At 29.3% G+C, this 16,476-nt stretch overlaps 1 protein-coding gene across 1 annotated transcript in view; it reads right to left on the reverse strand.

Annotated features, from left to right (window-relative positions):
* Window positions 1-1,628: 1,628 nt before the first annotated feature.
* LOC119667605 overlaps window positions 1,629-16,476 on the reverse strand; it is a 17,786-nt gene continuing 2,938 nt past the window's right edge. The window contains exons 2-4 of the mRNA XM_038076907.1: window positions 12,299-12,436; window positions 3,570-3,767; window positions 1,629-1,973 (exon numbers count right to left, since the gene is read on the reverse strand). Of these exons, the coding sequence (XP_037932835.1) occupies window positions 1,942-1,973; window positions 3,570-3,767; window positions 12,299-12,436 (368 nt within the window). The 3' untranslated portion in view covers window positions 1,629-1,941. The remainder of the gene's footprint in view (window positions 1,974-3,569; window positions 3,768-12,298; window positions 12,437-16,476) is intronic.

Below are 16,476 nucleotides of genomic sequence, written 5' to 3' on the forward strand. Positions count from 1 at the left end.
TAACCCAAAGATATTCATTGAATTTTTACTTTTGTTAACAAATTTTTTAATTTAATTTTAAATTTGAAACGTATTTTTTTTTTAAATCTTTATTTAAAATAACTATAAACTGTATAGAATAGAATACAGAATAAATTAAAAAGAAAAGTTTTTTGTCTTTTATATTAAAAACAAGGATGGCAAATAGCGCTTAAGAAAAATTCATAATCCACTTTTTAAAACAATACAGTCCAATGAGAAGTAGTTGAGCAAAAACACTGCACTGCTCACAACCAATTTTCAACACAATAACCTTAGCGCGAAGAACAGAAAACTGATCTACAGCCAGATAATCAGAGCAGCACTACTCTACGAGTGTGTCGCATATAGCAAAGTTGCCAACTCTACTATCCAGAAGCTGCAAGTTGCTCAAATTCTGGCTCTCCGAAGACTATTCAAAGTGCCTTGATACATCCGCACAAATGACATGCTAAGAGACCTTAGAATAGACCAGGTCAAAAAATACATAAGGGACGGAGCCTCGAAGTTATTCGCAAAAACCGACAGGCTGCCCCCTCTTAGCACTATCTAATCTCAGAATAATCTACGGAGTGGTACGAAGATCTTAGATCATTCATCGAATAATCACGAAGCTTTTAAGGAATACATAAATTAGTCAGTGAAAAGGGTGTGATTCTGCAGAAACCATCCCAGCTATCAAAGAGTAAAGTGCCCAGATGTACTAATTCTTTTTTTTTTACAACTTAGTTAATAGCTCAATCTATTGGCGAATTAAAATTTGTCGGGTTCAAAGACCATAAAAAGACCATAAAAATATTTGTTGTTGATCTCTATGTTGCTGTCTTGCATTAGTGCTTAATTGTGACAGATCAACCACAAAATGTGTGATTTAAAATAAATATTTTAACTCTCAAAACATATTTGAACTAGAAAATACTTTACCTAAAGTAGCTAGAATGATTTTAAAAGTAAAAAATTTATTACCTTAGTTATGACAGCAGAAGCCTACACCTTGAAGAACTACAGCTTAATAAGTAACAATGACGTCGTGGAGCAACTTCAACATTGCTCTAACATAATTTTGATGAAATATGGGTTGCGGTATTGAAATAAAGCCTTATTCGTCTTAAAGGAAGTTTTCTAAAGAACCACAATTATCTTAAAAGGACAAAGATTTTTTGAAATAGTTTGAATCGACTTAAAGAAAGTTTCCTGAAGCCCTAAGACCATAATAGCACTTTCAGTTAAGTCAAATGCAAAAATAATTTTAATGATCTTTTTTGACTGAAACAGAATATTGAATACAAATTTTTACCACCAATAATCGGGAACCCAGATTAGAGAAATATTGAACTGCATCGTTAGTGATATATAGTGTCTTTCAAAAAAATACAAGAGTTTTAGAAGTTATAGGACACACACTTTAAAGTAAGTTCATAAAAAAATACAGAAATTAAAATTTTAATTTAATAATACTTTAGATCATTCCAGAATTAGTTATTTATTTGATTCAAGTAGCTGAGCTATTTTTAAGCAAACCTAAGTTCGTTGGTAATACTAATTTACTCATATCTGGTCGCATTAAATGATGCGTTGTGTAAATGACCTGTGGATAGAAAATTAATTGGATTTAAAAAAAATTTATTTATTTAAATAAAATCAAGTTTTTATAAATTTTAAAATGTTTTTCTCTTAAATTTACATTATAAGCTTAATACTAAGTTCATTAAGTTGTAGTAAAAATTTTTGTGATTCAAATAATTCCTTACATAAAATTTATATTTTCATTTTGTTTTAAATGTTGTTGATAATTTGATCTTTTTGAGTTTGTAAACTTTATTAAAAATTATTTCAATTTCTTAATCTAATGCATTTTATTTATAACTAATTCGTTGATAACTGCTACACCATCCATTGATCGCCTAAATCGACGAACATAGTTTAGGCTGGAGAAGCTTGAGTACGACGGTTTGCTGAAAAACAGAAAAAATTTTTTTTTTTAATAATATTTTATGATAATTTGTAGCATATTTTGTAAATTGAGAATAGGGGAGGAAGAATGTCAGAAGGTAGATTCGTCTTGAGAGAAATATAGCGCTATGAGATTCTTGAATTCCAATTCCATCATGGACAAAACATATTTCAAAAAACTGAGGTGCAAATGGGTTTGTTCAATTGTATGCAATGTAATATTCTTAAGCTGTCATTAAGTAAAATACGATGAAGTTGACTAAGGAGCAATTAGCTCAACTTGTAGTTACATTTTTTGACTCATTGTACTAATATACTACATTTTAAAAGATTTGTTTCCTATATTTCTTTAGCTTACATTTTAAAAAAAATCTTTTTTGGTTTATAATAATTTTTGTTACACCTCTTATTACCATAATCATGGTTATGCCGAAAATTTGAAGAAATCTAAATCAGTTATACTTTTGAAATTATATATTCAGTAACTCACAAGACTTTTTCCCTCATGCCACGTTTCCACTGGTCTCATTTAGGCAGTTTTGTTCATTAAGGACGCTAATGAGGATAATTTACCATATAAGAGGCTTTATATAAATGAGCTAAATATAAATAAAACAACTCGTTTGAGATGTCGAATATAGACCTTTCCCATAAGGGAAATTATCAAAATTTGAAATCTTTGTCATATGTTTTGTATATAAAATGTAAACAAGCAACAGCTGAGCTGTAAACAAAGGCACTGAGGAAGAAATTATTTAATAAAATTTTTGTTTTTATTAATTGAATATGTAATATTATTATTGTGTTAATTGAATTGATATATAAAATAATTATAAATGACTTAATATAATAATAATATATTTAATTTTTTTGTGTGATATATTATAAAGTGCAGTTTATAAAAGTTTTATCAGCTGCATAAATGAGCTCAATATAATGTGAACGTTCACACATTAATATAAATAAGCAAGTGCGCAAATGAGACAGTGTGAATGTATTATAACATAAATAGTTTTAGCTGCTGTGGAAACATGATATCAAACATTTTTAGATAATTAAAGAAAATTGTAATAGAAAATTGAAAGTAATCAAATACTTAGGATATTAAACGTGAAAGTTCAGAGCTACTAACTGAAAATAATTAAACTTATATCATCATTAACATCATATCTTCATTAATAACTAGTAGTGAAAATCAAACATGAAATTTTTAATGATCATAATTGATATATGATAAACGACTGATGATATTTATCATCGAAACTAAAAGAAAGGTTAGTTTGTTGAGTTTTAAAGCAGAAGGCTTATGATATAAAATTTACTAGAATTTTTGATAAAAATTAGCTTACTTAGTATATATGTAAATGAATCTCTAAACAAAAATTCCACAAATGTTGCATCGTATTCAAAATTATATTAGATTATATCATATTTAATCCTTAATAAAACTACTCAGCATTTTTGGAATTTTAATTAGCCAAAACAGGATAAACTTAATTTGTAACAAAATTAATTAAATTAAATGGTTGAAGTCAAAGGCCAACAAGTAATATTTCAAAAATTTTCTAAAACTCGTTATACAAATTCGTTGAACTCACCTTTATCCTTGTTTTTGCGTTCCTTATTGGCTTTGCCAGCCTGTTTGTTAGCACCGCCAGGATTACATTTCTTGTTTACGTCCCGCACAGCTACACAGCTGGAGTCAGCAGCGTTGCCTGTTGATTTCAATTTATCCTGTCGTGTCATTTGACCGTTGCTGTTGCACTCAGACCAAGATCCTTTTTCATAACGACACGCTGACAAAACAAATTTCATAAAAATTAAATTACAGAGAAAAAAATATGAAAATATGTGTTATGGCATTAACAAAACAAAAAATAAAAAAAATAATTCTAAATAAAAAAATTAAAAACATTTCTGCATTTAATTAAATAAAGTTAATTATTTTATGTACGAGCAAACTTGAGTAACTTTTTAATTTAATAAAATAATTTTACATGCCCACAATCCACAACCCGACCATCCGACCATCCGACAACCCGACAATCCGACAACCGGTGACCCACAACCGCTCAGCATGCGTTTAATAGTTCAAAATTTCTGGTGCGGAAATTAGTGCAAAAGCGTGAAATTTCATTTGGCCATAAACGGGAATGCACATATTTTACGTTTATTTACGTATCCTTTTATATCCTTTTTTGCGTATACATATTCAATTAATAAGTGAAATATTTGAATAAATGTATTTACCAAATTTGGTAGATTTTATGCATTTTAAAAATGCTATTCATAAATATTATTTTATATTTCAGAAAATAAAAACAGATTTTAAATAACCTTTGATGCTTTGCCATACAATTTTGTTTCCTTTCCAATTATGTGTGCTCTATGCGAATCACTGATCTGAATTTAGCAATGATAATTCAAACTAAAGGGACTGGAAAATCTTTTTAAGCAATGAAATCTACAGATTTTCTAAAATTTCATAAATATGTCTTTTATTAGTCACAGCCTCTACAAAAATATAACTTTAATCATCGGCATAAGAATATGGGTACATAATCTGGAAAAAATACTTGGATTTTGTAATTGAAGGTTCTGCATAAAACCTCTAAGACTATTTTCTTTTTCTGTAAGTGGTAACATTGTACTGTGCTACCTTACAAGTTTAGAAGTATTTAGAATAGATTAGAATATAATGGATCAAAATATGGACAAGTAGAGATTACATTGTCCGGGCATATTATGTACTTTTAAAACAAATAAAATTTTTAACAATGAAAGCTAATGAACAAACTGTAGATACATCGACAAATATTGATTGTATTAAAGTTAAAGAGAAGTACTATCTTTATCGAAGTAAATATCTTTATCGTCTTGGTAGCAAATTTGAATACTATTTTTTTTTTATAAAATTCGTCTCTTTTTCTAGTTTTATCTCCTGCTAACTCCATATCTCTCATATTATTTTTCTCTTTGTAACACTCCACATCTCTTTACCACACTCTGTGTCTGTTTTCCACACCCTATATTCTACATCTTTTTCCCTCAATCTGCATCTCTCTACCACACTCCGTATTTCTCTCCCACACTCTACATCTCCCACAATTTGGATTTCTCTACCACAATCTGTATCTGTCCCCCACACTCTATACCTCTGCATCTCTCTCCCTGAATCTGCGTTTCTCTCCCACACTTTACATCTTTCTCCTACGCTCTACATATATCTCACATAATCTGCATCTCTCTACCACACTTTGTAACGGTCTCCCACACTTTACATCTCTCTCTCCCTTAATCTACATTTCTCTGGTAACCAAGATAGAAATTAGACCTAGAAAGGAAAATCAGTAACAAGTTCTGGAGTGGTGGGGCTCTGATGCTAATCGAAAATCAAAAGACTATGGCTTGAAATGCCATCATAAAAAACAGCCTCTTCGAAGTATTGCGAAAGCGGTTTCGCCCCCTCTCTCCAAAGAAGAGGTGTTTTATTCCGTATACTACATACAAATATATTAGGGAATTTTGGGATAGGTCTGACGGTGCATAAAGCATTATACCACAAAGAAAAATAAAATATTTTAGTTATTAAATATATACTAAAAAGAATGTAAGGATATGTTAATAACTTACACCTGTTGATTATTGTTGAAATATATTTAAAATTGTCTATATGAAATCAAAAAGGAATAAATAATTACTAACTTTTTAATTATGATTTATAATAGAGAGTGGTTTTCTATGTTACTGGAAATGCCATCCGGATACATGTAGTGTTAAACAGTAATTTTATATACCGAAATTTTTTGAAGAACTTCAATCTGTTTACGAACTTAATGGTACGGAATCGTGATGTCCCTTAAAAAAAAATCTCGACTTATTCATATATTTCGATGCGTTTTTAATGTGCTTTATATGCGAAAAATCATTTTTGCTATGAGCAAAAGTTTTAAATTTCCATTAAATTATTTACTACAATGGATTTTCTCAAGAGATTGCCTTTAAATGAATATTTCTTACAGAATTTAATTTCTTTTAAATGAACAAATGTAAAAAGGCGGGAACGAAGTATCGAAAATACACGTCAAATTGTGCAGATTAATGAAGTTAAATTTTTATCACATTTCACTTGAATATCTCACAGTAATGAGCAATATTCGTTTCATTGAGTTCTCTGGAATTTTGCTGAATTGAAATAAAATTGCTATTGAAATAAATTTGCATATCACAGAGTGTACATAATAATAATAATAATAAAAATAATAATAATAATTGTAGAAAAAAGGACAAGAAAATATGTAAATTTACGGCTTTAATAATTCTTTATAAATGGACTCTTTTTATTATGATACTATGGAAATTTAATGAAAATTTTGGATACTTTTGGAACCTTAACGAAACTTTATGACAATTATATATCTATAGTTATTTACGAGATTAAAGGTAGTTGATTATTTTATCCATAACTCATTATGAAAAAAAAAAAAAATGAAGTATAATATTTGCTTAAGCTAACGGATTGTGATTTAGACTGAGATTTGAGTCTTAAATGTATAATGTTTGAGTTACTTAATGGTACCTTGATAAAAACGTAATAGTGAAAGACGTATAACGGATTTTATAGATCGTTGTTTTTGATTGTCCTATTATTGAAGCTCAATACTGAGAAATCAACAAAGATATTTTAACTTAAGTTGTTCTTCTCTAACCCATAAAGTGGAAGATGACATTACTTTACTGCATTTTCATATTTATAATTATTCTACAGCTGATTTATGATTTTGTTCTAATATAAACATAGCAAGTGAATTTGTTAATAAAAGCTTCACAGCAAATTAATAAAACTACAGAAAAATTCGCAAACATAAAAGAGAAGTATGGCTTTGGGTTAGTTGGTTAAGGCGCGCTGACCTTAAGCTTCGAATTTGGCAGGGCATGAGTTCGATTCCTGGTACTTGCAGTCTCAAAAAAATTATTTACGAATTATTAAATACAAGAATTGTTTCCAAAACCACTGTTGGTGGGTATTTGGCAGTACTCGAAACAGCTGTACGGACAGCCAAAAATTTAATTAATTAAAATAATATAAAATGAATTTTTGTTGTTGTGGTTTACTACTATTCAAAAAACCTCTTTATTAATTTGAAGAAAAACGATAATTTATCCTCCATTTTATCCTCCTTCTTCTTATTATTGTCTGATATATTTCAATTCTATTGAACATATTAGTCTTAGTTGTATTAAACTGTGAACACCCTTAAAAAATTAAAATTTAAAACGATTAAAAGTAAATTTTTTTAAAATGGTGTTCAGGTTTGAACTTTGAAGGATTAATTTATTTCTAAAATATAATGAAATTTAATACATCTTATATATAAAAATGAATCGCAAAATGTGTTTGTAAGCGCATAACTCAACAACGCCTGGACCAATTTGGTCAATTTTATTTTTTAAATGTTCGTTGAAGTACAAGGATTGTTTTTACGACAAGAAAAAAAATCGAATTATTGCTAATTTGAAATTGGTCTAATCTTTGTTGAGTTATGCGCTTACCAACACATTTTTTGATTCATTTTTACATATAAGAAGACAAGAACATAACCAGAATAGATGAGTTCGTGTGTTGTAATAAGTTGTTGATTATTGTAGGTATCTTCATTAAATCCCCATGACTTCCTTTGCAGATCATTATGTCTACTATCCAAGCGAGCCACCCACTTTTTATATATTTGTCACCTTTAGGTTTCCACTGTCCCTTTAGATTATTTTTCAATCAGGTTTGAACCCTAAGTTCGCCTCTTAGTTTGAAACCCGATGGCAGACTGGAATGTCGGGGTTTTTTAGTGGATTCCAGAAGGGTGACCAAAGTTCTTGGAAGAGAAGATACTTTGGTCACCCGAGCTGAACCCCATACACCAGGCTGACTGTTCTGTTCAGGAGATTTTTTGCCCCGACTATAAAATAGTTAGGAACAAAAAACTACCACATTCCAAATATTTTTGACAGAACGAAGTCTGTCGGGTTCGCTAGTAATAAATAAAATTTATTTTTAAAATTAAATAAAATTTATTTATAATTTTTCAAATAAAATAACATTTATTTTTGAAATAAATTCTTCCTTCTGTAAAATTATTCAAAGTATTATTCTCATAACGTTTCTTTCTCGGAAACGAGGTCTTATTTCTTATTTTAAAAAGATAATTGCAGCTCCTTATTACTATTTTCAAATACCTTAATATCCTAATAATGATTTTTATTAGCATATTTAAAGTAATTATTTTTTTTCTTTAATATATAACTTTGTAGCATTTTACAAAATTATTTTTTAACTTCACTCATACGCCATGTGTAACCATTTTACGCAAATGAAATTGTGCTAATTAAGGTAAAGTAATATCAATTTCATTAAAGGAAATAACCTCATTTTTAAACAATTTTTATTTTTTTGCTTAATTTTCGAATTTCTCGAATTTTTGCTCTAATTAATTTGATTAAATATGCTGGGTAGTACACGACACTGCAGTCACTTGACTTTTGCCTCTTGTTGAAGCAGATAGATGAAGTATAAGTGCACGTACAACATTCATATGAAGGTATATATTTATATAGCATATATGTAAATATAAATGTAACAAGTTTGATTTAAAAGAATTTTTTATTTTAATTTTTGAAATTTAATTGTTCACGTTAAATAATTATTTTGCTCTCACTTTTAAACCACATATTTTCCGTTTCCGTTTCGTAGTGCAGTCAAATAAAAATGAGATAAAGTTATATAAAAAAAAGTAGAATTATTATAAAGAAGCCAAGAACAATGTCATATTCAGTAAATATCCGCACAAAATGGCGCATTTCCTTTCATATTTAAATGAATTAAATAAACTAAGTAAAAGTTTGCTTAAAGTCACTTTAATGCTTAAAGTCACTTGTGTGTTGGTATTTGCGTGTGAGAAAAAATGCAGGCTTGTCGGTAATACGTTTGCAGAAAATCATGTCTGTCTGTTTGTACGAGTATGTGCAGTGAAAAATGCAATGCTGTGTAAACAGCTATTTTTAATTTTATATGCAAGTCCAACGTTGCCACAAAGTCGAGTTATTCTTGATGTGTGGGTTGGAAACGCCTACAGTTTTCCTTGGTTGATATAGAAGAATTTAAAAGTATTGAAGGAAGTTGAATTTTTTTTTTTTCACCAAGGATTGAACGAAAATAGTGTTGGTGACAGCAATTAGTGTGCGCATCCAAACGGAAATGAAGGCAAAATATAGTTCCGAACGGTTCAGTTGAGATGCAACGTCGCATTGCATCAAGTGGCACAACAAGTTTAAACTCTGGATTACAGCGGCTGACTGTTAAGTGTAGTTAAATATTATTTTAATTGTCTTTAACTCTTGTACAATGACTTTTACAACTCTTGTAGATTAAATTAAATAAGATATTTTTAATGATAAATAAATATAGATACTTTTTGAGCACTTGGTATGGTGGCAATAGTTGGTAAAGGTTTATAGGTTAGGTTAAGACCTATATGCACTGGGATCAGCTTGAGCTATTGTGCACCTGGGAGCACTTGGAATACTATCAAATAAGTTGCTTATTTTGAGTGATCATTTTTATGCCAGTAAAAAAAGTAAGGGTGCAAAGATATATTAAATTTTATAAATTTATTTTGCATTGATAAAAATATTTACTTTAGTAGAAAATATTTCCTATGATATTAAATTTATTTAGATTTTATCAAAATTTAAGTTTAAGAGTTCGTTGTCAGGTGTACTTTTCCAAAAATTCTCCATTAAATGACACATGGAGCAGGTCATCACAGATTCATAAAGATAACAATAGTTACGAAAAAAAACTATAGAACTTGGTACAGTTGCCAAAGTAGTTTCATGAGAATTTTTGCAGAAATAAAATCTATTAAATTCTGTGCTCTCTCATGTATGAATTTGCAATAATTTTTGCCAAAATGTAGAAAAATTTTTATTTGTGTTATTTTTGTAAAAATTAGAAAATGTTCATATATTATTAAAAACTAATACAATTTAATTTTCACATATGCGAGTATGACATCTGAGGGAACACAAAAGCATATACTAACAATGACAGGTTGAAGGATACAAGGATGGCAAGCAAGTGCAAGACACGCCTTTTATTAAAAGTTTTCTCTTTACTTCACGGAAGCATCTCATAAGTTTTTATAAAATGACATTTTATGTTATTATTTTTTAAGATATTTTTAAGTTTCAAAAATATGAGTACATTTTAAAAGTTCTTATATCTACCGCAATACAAATATTCTCAAGCATGTGTGTACACACATATATATACCAACTGTAGATAGATTTTGTTTTTACGTTTGTTGACGTATTTCTCTATTGAAAACCAAATTTATTACCTTGAGGCTACTTTTAATTTCCTTTAAAAATTCGTTTATAAAAGCTGCTTAGATATTTTAAAAGTGTGTATAATATCAAATATACTCATACTATATATGTAGTATCATGCCTTCATATTGTATATGTGCAACTGACTATGCATACTCACATTTATATGAGTGAAGACTATGCCAAGTCATTCATCAGGAAAATACCATCATAAATTTTAATATTTTCATGTTTACCATTTCTTTATGGTTCGATGCTTGTCTTTATATCACTTTTTATTCTTGGTATTTTATGCATTTGTTCATCATTAGATCCTATTTAACTGCGTTGACAACAAAGGATAATATATCCCAAAAAAGGTATGAACTGAGTATACACATTCATGTAGACTTGAATACACTTCATGTGTCTGTGAATTTCTTGTATAATTTTTACCTTGAAGCAGTAATTAAATCCCTTTTTTTTGAACAAAGTCACAAGAGTGACAAAGTAGATAAAGTAAGATTATGATGAATAGATAAACTGCAAGGATATTAAAGTGTGGATGAGAAATAATGTTCAGAAGATAAATTGTTTGAGTTGAGTTAGGTTTGTTTTGAAACTATTCAATGAGAAATTATTAAGGATTATTTTCTCAAAATATATTAAATTAAGATGAACTAAATGATAAAGCGTTATAGCCATGAATTGACAAGTATTAAATAAAGAATTTTTATGGGACTCAACAAACAAAAAAATGAAGATAAAATATTTTTATTTACATTTAACATATGCTTAACATAAATAAATATGTTATTTATTAATTTCTATTATTTAATAATGGATTAAATGGATTAATGTATATTTAATTATGGATTAAAACGACTAATTACAATTAATAATATTTTGCGGAAAACAAAACAGTACATATTGTACAAAAAGGTACATATGGCTGCGAGACATAGAGATTAACTGAAACTGAAGCAGGCAAGATAGCAGTGTTGGAAAGGAAAACATTTAGAAAAATGTTTGGCCCCATGAAAGAAAACAGGATGTATTGCATAAGACACAACCACAGACGCAAACGCCTAACTGAAGGTGATACAATCAACAAATCGATGAAAAACCAGCGATTAAGATGGGTTAGATATGTGATAAGAATGCCGGATATGAGAGCACCACTTAAGATTTATGAGAACGAAGTAGGAACCAGCAGAAGAAGAGTGCAACCAAGTAAACGATGGAAAGACAGTGTGCAGCAGGACTTAGAAATAAAGAATATAAGAAATTGCAAAAAAAATGTAAAAATCAGAGAAGAATGGTAGACTGTTGTTAAATAGGCTGAGGTCCTAGATGGATTGTATAGTCGCCGGTGATGACTTAATAGTTAAATAATATAATTATTTCATTATTTGTTAACAAAAATATTTGCTAATAATACTTTCACAGATAACTAACTAAACTCTAGAAAAATGTGCGAACATAAGCTTAAGTACGGCTTTAGGTCAGTTGATTAAGGAGCGCTGACTCTAACCTTTAAATTTGACAGGGCACGAGCTAGATTCCTGGTACTTGTAGTCTCAAAAAATTATTTACGAATAATGAAATACAAAATTTATTTCCAAGACGACTTATGATGGGTATTTGGCAATACTCGAAATAGCCGTATGGTCAGTCAAAAATTCAATTCATTAAAATAATATAAAAATAATTTTTGTTGTTCAATACTTTCGAAACCTCGCTATTTAAGTTAATATATAACTTTTGTATATATACTTTACTTATATATGCGCGTTTATTATATATTGTTTATATATGTTAATAATAGATTTGAAATAATACAGAATCAAGCCCGTTGAGTAGCCATCAGGCGATTTAATAATTAAGACCGCGGGTGTTAACTTGATATATAGTTTTTTAAAAATAATTATAAATAAAATTTACAATTTTATTGTATTTGGCTTACTTTTCTTGCATTTCTTTTGCATAGTTCGGGTGGGTAAACAATTGGCTTCGCCCTTCTTCAATGTAAGTGTCCGGGAACGCATATTGGTTTTGGCATCACATTCAGTCCAAGCGCTCTTAGTATAACGGCAAGTCGATTCTGTAAATAAAAACAAAATTGTGAAAATGTAAAATTGATTATTAATCAAGTAGAAAAAAATATAATAAAATTAAATGTTACAAAATAATATAATATATTATATATACAATATATTGTATATGTTTGGTTATGGATTCTTCTGGCAACCCGAATAAGTGCTTTTTTAGATGTAGGCTAGAAGGATCCCAAAAAGTACCGTAGTGATCAACGTACGAAGCACTATGTAAAGCACGATTTGTCCATTCAAGTGCAAGTGAAACAACCAAATAAAGCTATAAGCTAATATCGTGTGCGATTGGTAAATTTAGAGTAACTTTTTTAATTAATATGCACTTTTAGTGTAATTTTCATTTTCGTTTGGTAAGTCTATATAACACTCGAGATTAATGTATAACACTCGAGATTAGACTCTGAAATTAACAGATGTTTTAGATGATTTGACAGGTGAGCTATGATTTGATTTGATATATGTATTTCTGAAATATACAAATGTCTACTAATACTACTACAAAAATATAAGATAACTCTAAAAATGTTCGATTGGATAACAGAATTTGATAGATTTAGAGTAAATCTAGATTAAATCCAGATTTACCAATCGAAAACAGCATTAGTGTAATTTTCATTTTCCATTGGTTAATTTGTAGCGAAATGTATTAAACTTGAGATTAATTTACAACATTCTAGATATACTTATTGCCAGTTTTAAAATACATGGCAGGTAAATTGCGATTTCATCGAAAGACGTTCGATTGGGTAATAAAATTTAACAGAACGAAAGGAAATCTAGATTGAATCCAGATCAGTCAATTAAAAACGCTATAAATAAAGCTACGTTTTCAAGGATAACAGCTGTGTTAGTTCGATCAGATAAGGGGTACCAACAAACTTATACGTATAATTTAATATAAGAATGTTGGGTAAATGAATTAAAATTAACAGAAGAATAGTACTCTTATGAAGTAAGAAAATTATAAGTAAGAAGTAAAATGAGAAAATTATGAACTCCTCTCAAGGAGTACAGTTCGGTGTGTACGCAAGGATGTCAGCACTTGTAGTTGAAATAATACAAAAAAAAAAACAAAAAAAAAGTATGTAAAGAAAAATAATATGAAAATGTCTGGCATTGTATGGTAAATTCAAAAGGATAATAATTAAAGTGGATGGTTTTCGTGGCAACTGAGAGTTATGAAATGAAAAAATTATAAATGTTGTGGAAAAGCAAACAGAAAAATGTAATTAAGTTTTTTCTGAGCACTTCTTTTCGACAAAATTTCTGCTTCTTCTTGTTTTTCTGTAATATTTTTTTTATTTTTCTGAAAAACGTTATTTATTTTACTCTTTGTGGCAGTGACAGGATAACAGTCAAATAACCTTCAGGGAAATTGACATAGCAATATGTGCAAACTGAATTAATACTATCTCGTTCCAATTTACAAAACAATGATATGAAAAAATATTTTGATCATCCTCCTGAATTGGGTGTTATGTGCTATGCTGGTTCTTACATGAAACAGGAATTTTTTGATTGAACACGATTTTTTTGATGAAACAGGATTTTATTTTCTTTTTCTCTGGATTATTATCAACAAATAACAACTCAGCAGTTTTGACTATGCATTTTATTGGAAATAAATTGCTTAATTTATTTTATGATTTACTAAGATTATTAACTATATTTATTAAATAATGCTATCCCTTCACCCTTATCTGGGTTTCTGGACATAGGAAGTTTAGTCCGCTGTGGTGCTTCCTTGGATGTGTTTCTGATGGTACCGGTGTATATTACGCTACAGGCCATTTAGAGAAGTATTTATCTCTACTTACTTCAACTTGCCAATAATAGATGGAAAACACTTAAGTCATGTGCAACTTCCAGGTTAACATGGCCCACCTATAATGAAATTAGATCCTCTGAGATATTGTATGAACTCATCAAGAGAGACCGCGTGAACACTGCAAGGCTTACTGCAGCAATGTCTGATCATTGATCATGTCTCTGGTCAGACATTTGCAACTTCCAGGTTAACATGACCCACCTATAATGAATTAGATCCTCTGAACTCATCAAAAGAGACCGCGTAAACACAGCAAGGCTTGCTGCAGTTGTCTCTGGTCATTGGTGTATATTGGTCATGTCTCTGGTCAGTCATGTGCAACTTTAAAGTTAACATGGCCTACCTATAATGAAATTAGATACTCTGAACTCATCAAAAGAGACCCGTCTACATTACAAGGTTTACTGCAGTTCTCTCTGGTCATGGGTGTTTAGTAACCTACGCAGAGAAACTGCATATTCTTTATCTATCCTCACTGAAGAAGTTGTGGAAACCCGCTGGAAAAAGAAACCATTATACATTTTCAATGTGAACGGAGTTCAGCTTCGGCGTTCAGAAGAAATAGATTTTTAGGAAGATACTTCTTGAACAGTTTATCAAACTGTTCATCGGTGAAGACGAGAGACCTATTACATTTTCTAAATTTGACGAGATGGATTTAGTCTCTACTCTTAAATACTAAGGGTTTTTGCAAGGAATGTGGTGGCAAAATGGCGCAAAATTGCTAATTGAGGTACATGGCAGCTATCTAATGGCCTGCCAATGCAACCAACCAACGAAATCATGCTATTGTCATGATACGATTTATGTATATGAGTAATATTATCTTGGGTTTAAGGGTTAAATTAATTTACTATGCATATCAAAGTATTTAAAAAATTCAATAAAACACAATATTATATATCAAATAAGTAGAAATACTATACATTTTCATTTTAACTGAAAACTAATATCCTGTTTTATTTGATGTAACCCAAGTTTGTTTCCGAAGATCTTGTGCTATTCTGAAAAAATAAATTGCTGACCTTTTTAAAAGTACCGCAAGTGTTTTAAAATTGGTGTCCTTATACATCCGTAAAATAAAATAAATTTAATAAAATAAAAGTTAAAATAAATAAAATGGAAACGAGATCGAAAAAGATTCTTTATTTTTTGTTTGAGGCGAAAAAAACGCTGTAATTGCATGCAAAAAATGCAGAAAATAAATTGAAGTAAAATAAGAGAATTCCTTAAAAAAAAAGTACTCTTTTTTTATTTTTGAATTTATTTTTGGAATCTTTTTGCAAACGTATGACCTTTCAAAGAAGCAAATGCAAAGGTATTCTTTCGTTAACTTTAAATAAGAGTTACTTTTTTCATTGACTCTTGAAGCTGTCCTCGGTCTTTTGCAGCATTCTTTACTCTTACATAAAGAGATCAATGGAACCAATTTTTTATAAGTTCACTATACAATTTTTTTCCTAGTAGTTTCAAGTACGCAAGAGAAAATTGTAAAATTTTGCATTTAAATCAACATTATTGTGTATATCCTTTGTAATGACATGAAAAAAATTCAATTGGCAAAAAAGGTCAAAAAGTTAAAGTCAATAATTTCATTGTAACTTTAAGGTAAAGAATTCGGGAAGGATATAAGATAGGTGAACATTTCACATTCCGACATATAAGCACAGTTTCAACTAACCTTTTTCCTTAATTTGGAAGCGTGTGGGTGTGTAAACATCCTTAACTGCTACGGTTTAATATTGCGAACGACTACGACTGACGCGCCAGTAATCAAACATTGTCGGTTACACTTTTGGGAATTATTTGCGGCCTTATTTAGGTAATAAAATGCGGGCCGATAAAACTGCTTTAAAAAGGACTTAACAGGGTGCTTAATGATAGAAGCACAACAGGCATTGCTTAGAGTAATTTTAATATACTTACTTCACTGTGGATTTGTTAAAACTGAATAATGAAATAATAAAATTTCGATACAAATTAAAATAAAAATAAAATATATAAAATAAAAATAAGAATAAAAAACAAAAATAAAAATAAAAAATAAATAATAAAAATAAAAAATATATTAAAAAAAATATAATATCTATATAAAATCGATTTTATAAATTTTGCGATATCTTTCTAATTGCATGTATGAAGCAATAATAGTTATAGCAAACAAGTGTTATCATATTTGTTATTTAATATTTAATACACAAA

Source organism: Teleopsis dalmanni, chromosome 1, assembly GCF_002237135.1.
Source record: "Teleopsis dalmanni isolate 2A chromosome 1, ASM223713v2, whole genome shotgun sequence".
In the NCBI taxonomy this organism is placed as follows: domain Eukaryota; kingdom Metazoa; phylum Arthropoda; class Insecta; order Diptera; family Diopsidae; genus Teleopsis; species Teleopsis dalmanni.